At 44.3% G+C, this 7,825-nt stretch overlaps 2 protein-coding genes across 4 annotated transcripts in view; one reads left to right on the top strand and one right to left on the bottom strand.

The window, feature by feature from the left end:
• LOC120059732 (E3 ubiquitin-protein ligase TRIM9-like) overlaps positions 1 to 7,825 on the top strand; it is a 1,105,060-nt gene that overhangs the window by 167,716 nt on the left and 929,519 nt on the right. The window lies entirely within an intron of this gene.
• The window catches only part of LOC120060127 (protein-tyrosine kinase 2-beta-like), a 48,032-nt gene that overhangs the window by 16,817 nt on the left and 23,390 nt on the right, over positions 1 to 7,825 (bottom strand). For 2 of the 3 annotated variants that reach the window (XM_039009221.1, XM_039009223.1), the window contains exons 10-18: positions 6,537 to 6,638; positions 6,304 to 6,421; positions 4,452 to 4,491; positions 3,260 to 3,303; positions 3,027 to 3,071; positions 2,663 to 2,760; positions 2,226 to 2,307; positions 1,648 to 1,748; positions 1,296 to 1,411 (exon numbers count right to left, since the gene is read on the bottom strand). In XM_039009221.1, coding sequence (XP_038865149.1) covers positions 1,296 to 1,411; positions 1,648 to 1,748; positions 2,226 to 2,307; positions 2,663 to 2,760; positions 3,027 to 3,071; positions 3,260 to 3,303; positions 4,452 to 4,491; positions 6,304 to 6,421; positions 6,537 to 6,638 — 746 coding nt within the window. The remainder of the gene's footprint in view (positions 1 to 1,295; positions 1,412 to 1,647; positions 1,749 to 2,225; positions 2,308 to 2,662; positions 2,761 to 3,026; positions 3,072 to 3,259; positions 3,304 to 4,451; positions 4,492 to 6,303; positions 6,422 to 6,536; positions 6,639 to 7,825) is intronic. The other variant, XM_039009222.1, reaches the window with a different exon arrangement.

Genomic DNA, 7,825 nt, shown 5'->3' with positions numbered 1-7,825 from the left:
CCAATCACAGTAGAGAAACTAAACAATATCAAAAGATCCAATGGAGCCGTTATCATTTCTGGGTAACAATTAAAGCAGCAATCAGCAGTAGAAAACAATAACACATTTTTCTTCCCCGCCCCTGTTTTGGTAAAAAGCTGAGGGATGAGGGGGCTGGAGAAATGTAACCACTCTCAAATTCATAGACAGAACAATGGATGCAAGGACTGACCATCCATGATCTGAAAATGATCGTTTTAACCATGTTTGAGGCTATACAGTGTTTCTTTACATTACCTTGTGTTTACAAGTAAAACTATAAAATAAGTTTATATTTTGGTTACGACAGTTCAACCAAGCTCACGAGTCATTTATACATTTATATATTCGTCAAGAATCAATATTTACATATCATAAATTTATAAATCCAAAAATGCATGTAGTAATGATGCTGATTGCCCCTTTAAGTATCTTGTCCCACCCCCAAAAAATGTAAATAACAAAAAAGCTTCTTAGCAAAGAAAACCAACTTTCTCAAATAAGAATGTAGCTGGGACTGTCTGGTAGTGGTCTGAGTGGGAAAACTGAAAACCAGCTGTTATTGGCAGAGAGGTTTGGAACTCTTTTTCTTATTGGTCTATTAACTAATTTCCCACCTGATGATGTCACCAGGCCAGAACTCCATCCCACCAAAACAGGATGAAATTTCAGGTGGTCTTTTCAAACAGCTCTAAAAGGACATTCTCATCATTTTCACCATTTCACAGTATTATTCCAACCTCATAGTGTGGAAATATAACACAAGAAAACCACACTTTTGGCTGCACTGGGTCTTTAACCAATCCACAATGCCGGGATGAAACCATATTAACCAAGGTTGACCAATAAGAGAGAAACACAGTCAGAAATGAATCATTCAGCCAATGAGGAAGCAGACTTTGAGGGCTGACTGCAGAAGTGGTATGGGGCTGATGAAACAGGCATTCACTTCCTCTCTGGGTTAAAAGTGGAAATCTGCAGTTCAAACAACAACAAAGCAGTCACCCTGCCAGCTGAGGGGTTGAAGGAATTCATAGGAAAGCTGAGGGGTTGAAGGAATTCATAGGAAAGCTGAGGGGTTAAAAATAAATTTGTTCACAAACAGAATAAAAACAGCTGATACGTTGGGTTCTAATGGAGACGTTGAGCTCATGAGGCATTTAGAGGTTCTTCATTTAAAATGGTGATTTCCCCTTTAAACGACTTCCTCTAAACAACATGACATTCAGATGTGCGAAGCCAGGAAAGCAGGGATGTGAATGTAGCGCGTTTGTTACCTGTGTACCATGTTCAGCCCCTCTAGGTAAGCCAGGGCTTTACAGACCTGTAGACTATACAGGACCAGAGTCACACTGGTCAGAGACCTCTGCTGCTCCACAAGGTAGGTGCCCAACTACACACACACACACACACACACACACACACACACACACACACACACACACACACACACACACACACACACACACACACACACAGAGAGAGATGTGGGTTATCTCTATACATTATCTTGCTCTACTCCTTGATGTGATGCATTCTGGGCCAGTGCGTGACTTTATATTTATGAGGCAGACTGGTGACATCACACAAAACCTCTGACCCCTCGTGAACTGGTCTCGGGACCCTCACCTCTCCGTACTCGTACAGCTCCATGACGATCCACACAGGGTCCACCTCAATGACGCCGATCAGACGTACAATGTGAGGATGATCTAGAGTCTTCATCAACACTGACAGAGACAGAGATACAGAAAGAGAGATAGAGAGAGAGAGACACAGATGGAGACACAGAGAGAGACACAGAGAGAGACACAGAGAGAGACAGAGAGAGACACAGAGAGAGACAGAGAGAGACACAGAGAGAGAGAGAGACACAGAGAGAGAGACACAGCGAGAGAGACACAGATGGAGACACAGATGGAGACAGAGAGAGACACAGAGAGAGAGAGAGACACAGAGAGAGAGAGAGACACAGAGAGAGAGACACAGCGAGAGAGAGACAGAGAGAGAGAGACAGAGAGAGAGAGACAGAGAGAGTAATAACGTGGTTCACATTCGTGACGTAGTACGCCATTTTCAGGGACCACTTTTGGTTCAGAACTACTTTTGGTTCTTTCAGAACTACTTTTGGTTCTTTCAGAACTACTTTTGGTTCTTTCAGAACTACCGGCTAAAATGAAAAGAGTCATTAGAGCTACAGTACTCACCAGCTTCACTCATAAACTTCTCCTTTACGTCAGCAGAACAGTCTTTACATGTCTTCACTGCTACACGTACACGCTCCCCTGTCTACATTACACACACACACACACACACACACACACACACACACACACACACACACACACACACACACACACACACACACACACACACACACACACACACACACACACACACACACACACACACACACACACACACAGGAGAGGAATCCAATTTAGAAGAATTGAGATGCAGAGAGGAGAATTGATTTTAGAAATGGAAAGTGATGTCAGAGCCAGAGGGGAAGTGATGTCAGAGCCAGAGGGGAAGTGATGTCAGAGACAGAGGGGAAGTGATGTCAGAGCCAGAGGGGAAGTGATGTCAGTGCCAGAGGGGAAGTGATGTCAGTGCCAGAGGGGAAGTGATGTCAAAGACTTGCCGGGCTTTTGTAGACTCCATCATGCACCTCTCCGAAGAAGCCCTCCCCCAGGATACGCCCCAGGTAAATTTCATCTCTGGAGAGGCTATACCTGCACCCTGATACACACACACACACACACACACACACACACACACTGATTGGCACATTTTAAATTTGTGAACAGGATATATAAAATAACTATTATTCCATCTCACTGAATCACTGCTCCTCTGTCAGATCAAATCAAATCAAATGTATTTATAAAGCCCTTCTTACATCAGCTGATATCTCAAAGTGCTGTACAGAAACCCAGCCTAAAACCCCAAACAGCAAGCAATGCAGATGTAGAAGCACGGTGGCTGGGAAATGTGATGTCACTTACCAGAGTCTGGCTTCTCCTCGGAGATCTCAGCGTAGATGTCTGAACCTAGGTAGATTAGGACTAGAATTAGATTCAGCACCAGATAATGTCTCTGTGTTTCTTCATTCTGATCCAGTGGACCTAAAAAGGGTTTCTGTTTTTTTGCTCCTTTGGGTCCCCGGGACCAGGATGAAGAAATACAACTATAGAGATTCGTTCAGGAAACACTCACCTTGTCTGTTGTTTACACTCACCTTGTCTGTTGTTTACACTCTTCCTGGGGACATCTTTACTCCCTCTGTTACAGATTCATTCATTGATTGAATTTATTAGAAACATTCTAAGTAGCAGGCTGCTTCAGCCGGAGACATTTTATGTACATGAAAAAATTAATGGTTGAAGATAAAAACACAATGAGGCGTGAAGTTTTATTTCCATTGTGGTCCTCTTGGAAAGTGTTTAAACTCACAGTCACAGAGAGAGCAGTAACTGGAACAGTCTGGTGTGAAAACAACATGTAACTGACACACTTGCAGCTAACCGCATGCTAACACACACCATTCGACTGACTAACATAGCTAACCACATATAAACATAAAACATATTCTACTGAACCCACACAGAGACGGAGACAGAGACAAAGACAATGATAGGGAGAGAGAGAAACAGAGAGAGATACAGACAAATAGAGAGAGAAAGAGAAAGAAAGAACCAGAGACACACACACACACACACACACACACACACACACACACACACACACACACACACACACACACACACACACACACACACACACACACACACACACACACACAGAGAGAGAAACAGAGAGACACAGAGAGAGAGAGAGAGAGAGACAGAGAGAGAGACACAGAGAGAGAGAGAAACAGAGAGACAGAGAGACACAGAGAGAGAGAGAAACAGAGAGAGAGAGAAACAGAGAGACACAGAGAGAGACATGGAGAGAGAGAGAGAGAGAGAGACAAAGAGAGAGAGAGAGACAGAGAGACACAGAGAGAGAGACACAGAGGGAGGGAACATATAGAGAGAGAGAGACACAGAGACACAGAGAGAGAGAGAGAGAGAGAGAGAGAGAGAGAGAGAGAGAGAGAGAGAGAGAGAGAGCGAGAGAGAGAGAGAGAGAGACAGAGAGAGAGAGAGACAGAGACACAGAGAGAGACACAGAGAGAGAGACAGAGAGACACAGAGAGAGAGACAGAGACAGAGACACAGAGAGAGAGAGAGAGAGAGAGAGACAGAGACACAGAGAGAGACACAGAGAGACACAGAGAGAGAGAGAGAGACACAGAGAGAGAGACACAGAGAGAGCGAGACAGACACACACAGAGAGAGAGAGAGAGAGAGACACACAGAGAGAAAGAGAGAGACCGAGAGAGACACACAGAGAGAGACACAGACAGAAAGAACAGACAGTGATCTCACCCTGTAGGGATAGCAGGCAGGGCGAAATTGGAGTCTCTCTCTGTGGGTTGAATCACATCAGACTAAACTTTAAATCTTTAGTTAGAGATGCTAACATTGCTAGGCTAACAGACTGCTTTCATTACGTAAGCCTGATTCTAGGCTAACAGACTGTTTTCAATACGTAAGCCTGATTCTAGGCTAACAGACTGTTTTCATTACGTAAGCCTGATTCTAGGCTAACAGACTGCTTTCATTACGTAAGCCTGATTCTAGGCTAACAGACTGCTTTCATTACGTAAGCCTGATTCTAGGCTAACAGACTGTTTTCATTACGTAAGCCTGATTCTAGGCTAACAGACTGTTTTCAATACGTAAGCCTGATTCTAGGCTAACAGACTGCTTTCAATACGTAAGCCTGATTCTAGGCTAACAGACTGCTTTCAATACGTAAGCCTGATTCTAGGCTAACAGACTGTTTTCAATACGTAAGCCTGATTCTAGGCTAACAGACTGTTTTCATTACGTAAGCCTGATTCTAGGCTAACAGACTGCTTTCATTACGTAAGCCTGATTCTAGGCTAACAGACTGTTTTCATTACGTAAGCCTGATTCTAGGCTAACAGACTGCTTTCATTACGTAAGCCTGATTCTAGGCTAACAGACTGCTTTCAATACGTAAGCCTGATTCTAGGCTAACAGACTGCTTTCATTACGTAAGCCTGATTCTAGGCTAACAGACTGTTTTCATTACGTAAGCCTGATTCTAGGCTAACAGACTGCTTTCATTACGTAAGCCTGATTCTAGGCTAACAGACTGCTTTCATTACGTACGCCTGATTCTAGGCTAACAGACTGCTTTCATTACGTAAGCCTGATTCTAGGCTAACAGACTGCTTTCATTACGTAAGCCTGATTCTAGGCTAACAGACTGCTTTCATTACGTAAGCCTGATTCTAGGCTAACAGACTGCTTTCATTACGTAAGCCTGATTCTAGGCTAACAGACTGCTTTCATTACCTAAGCCTGATTCTAGGCTAACAGACTTTCATTACGTAAGCCTGATTCTAGGCTAACAGACTGCTTTCATTACGTAAGCCTGATTCTAGGCTAACAGACTGTTTTCATTACGTAAGCCTGATTCTAGGCTAACAGACTGCTTTCATTACGTAAGCCTGATTCTAGGCTAACAGACTGCTTTCATTACGTAAGCCTGATTCTAGGCTAACAGACTGCTTTCATTACGTAAGCCTGATTCTAGGCTAACAGACTTTCATTACGTAAGCCTGATTCTAGGCTAACAGACTGCTTTCATTACGTAAGCCTGATTCTAGGCTAACAGACTTTCATTACGTAAGCCTGATTCTAGGCTAACAGACTGCTTTCATTACGTAAGCCTGATTCTAGGCTAACAGACTGCTTTCATTACGCAAGCCTGATTCTAGGCTAACAGACTGCTTTCATTACGTAAGCCTGATTCTAGGCTAACAGACTGCTTTCATTACGTAAGCCTGTTAGCGGTACCTTTGTTAGTTCTGATGATAAGGGAGGTGTGTGTCTGTGTGTGTGTGTGTGTCTCTGTGTGTGTGTGTGTCTCTGTGTGTGTGTGTGTGTGTGTGTGTCTGTATGTCTGTGTGTTTCTCTGTGTATGTGTATGTGTATGTGTGTGTGTGTCTCTGTGTGTGTGTGTGTGTCTGCGTCTCTGTGTGTGTGTCTCTGTGTGTGTGTGTGTGTGTGTGTGTGTGTGTCTCTGTCCCTGTCTCTCTCTGTCTTTGTCTCTGTGTGTGTGTGTGTGTGTGTGTGTGTGTGTGTGTGTGTGTGTGTGTGTGTGTGTGTGTGTGTGTGTGTGTGTGTGTATGTATGTGTGTGGTACCTTTGTTAGTTCTGATGATGAGGGAGGTGTCAGAGGAAGTTTCCAGTCGACAGTAGCCGTCTATCAGGTCCGCCATGTTTTCAGCTGTAGCCAGACAGTCTGTGGTCACTGACAGAGGCTGTGGAGGGCAGAGGTTAGTGTGTGTGTGTGTGTGTGTGTGTGTGTGTGTGTGTGTGTGTGTGTGTGTGTGTGTGTGTGTGTGTGTGTGTGTGTGTGTGTGTGTGTGTGTTTACCTGCTTGGCTCCCTGTATGTCAACTGTTAGCAGCGCTTGGCCATCGTTCTGCTGAGAGCATCTGATACTGCGGACCTGAGAGAAACTGGCCAAGCAGACAGGCTACACACACACACACACACACACACACACACACACACACACACACACACACACACACACACACACACACACACACACACACACACACAGAGAGAGAGAGAGAGGTACAAAGACAGAGAGGGACAGACAGGGACAGAGAGAGACATGGACAGGGACAGATAAGGACAGAGAGAGACATGGACAGGGACAGAGAGAGACATGGACAGACAGGGACAGAGAGAGACATGGACAGAGAGAGACATGGACAGGGACAGAGAGAGACATGGACAGACAGGGACAGAGAGAGACAGGGACAGAGAGAGACATGGACAGAGAGAGACATGGACAGGGACAGACAGGGACAGAGAGAGACAGGGACAGACAGGGACAGAGAGAGACAGGGACAGACAGGGACAGAGAGAGACAGGGACAGAGAGAGACAGAGAGAGACAGGGACAGAGACAGGGACAGAGAGAGACAGGGACAGAGAGAGACAGGGACAGAGAGAGACAGGGACAGAGAGAGACATGGACAGAGAGAGACATGGACAGGGACAGACAGGGACAGAGAGAGACAGGGACAGACAGGGACAGAGAGAGACAGGGACAGACAGGGACAGAGAGAGACAGGGACAGAGACATATGCATTTACTTTGAACAGTTCATTGTGTTTGGTTTGAGTGCAGGGTAATTGTGGTTTGACCCTGAATGTTGTCTGATTCTCGGAAATATGAAGAATGCTAAGAGTAACAACTACCAAGAGTTTATTACTGTCTGAATGCTAAGAGTAACAACTACCAAGAGTTTATTACTGTCTGAATGCTAAGAGTAACAACTACCAAGAGTTTATTACTGTCTGAATGCTAAGAGTAACAACTACCAAGAGTTTATTACTGTCTGAATGCTAAGAGTAACAACTACCAAGAGTTTATTACTGTCTGAATGCTAAGAGTAACAACTACCAAGAGTTTAGTACTGTCTGAATGCTAAGAGTAACAACTACCAAGAGTTTAGTACTGTGTGAATGCTAAGAGTAACAACTACCAAGAATTTATTACTGTCTGAATGCTAAGAGTAACAACTACCAAGCGTTTAGTACTGTCTGAATGCTAAGAGTAACAACTACCAAGCGTTTAGTACTGTCTGAATGCTAAGAGTAACAACTACCAAGAGTTTAGTACTGTCTGAATGCTAAGAGTAACAACTACC

Source organism: Salvelinus namaycush, chromosome 15, assembly GCF_016432855.1.
Source record: "Salvelinus namaycush isolate Seneca chromosome 15, SaNama_1.0, whole genome shotgun sequence".
In the NCBI taxonomy this organism is placed as follows: Eukaryota; Metazoa; Chordata; class Actinopteri; order Salmoniformes; family Salmonidae; genus Salvelinus; species Salvelinus namaycush.
This window is presented reverse-complemented; position numbering and strand designations above follow the sequence as displayed.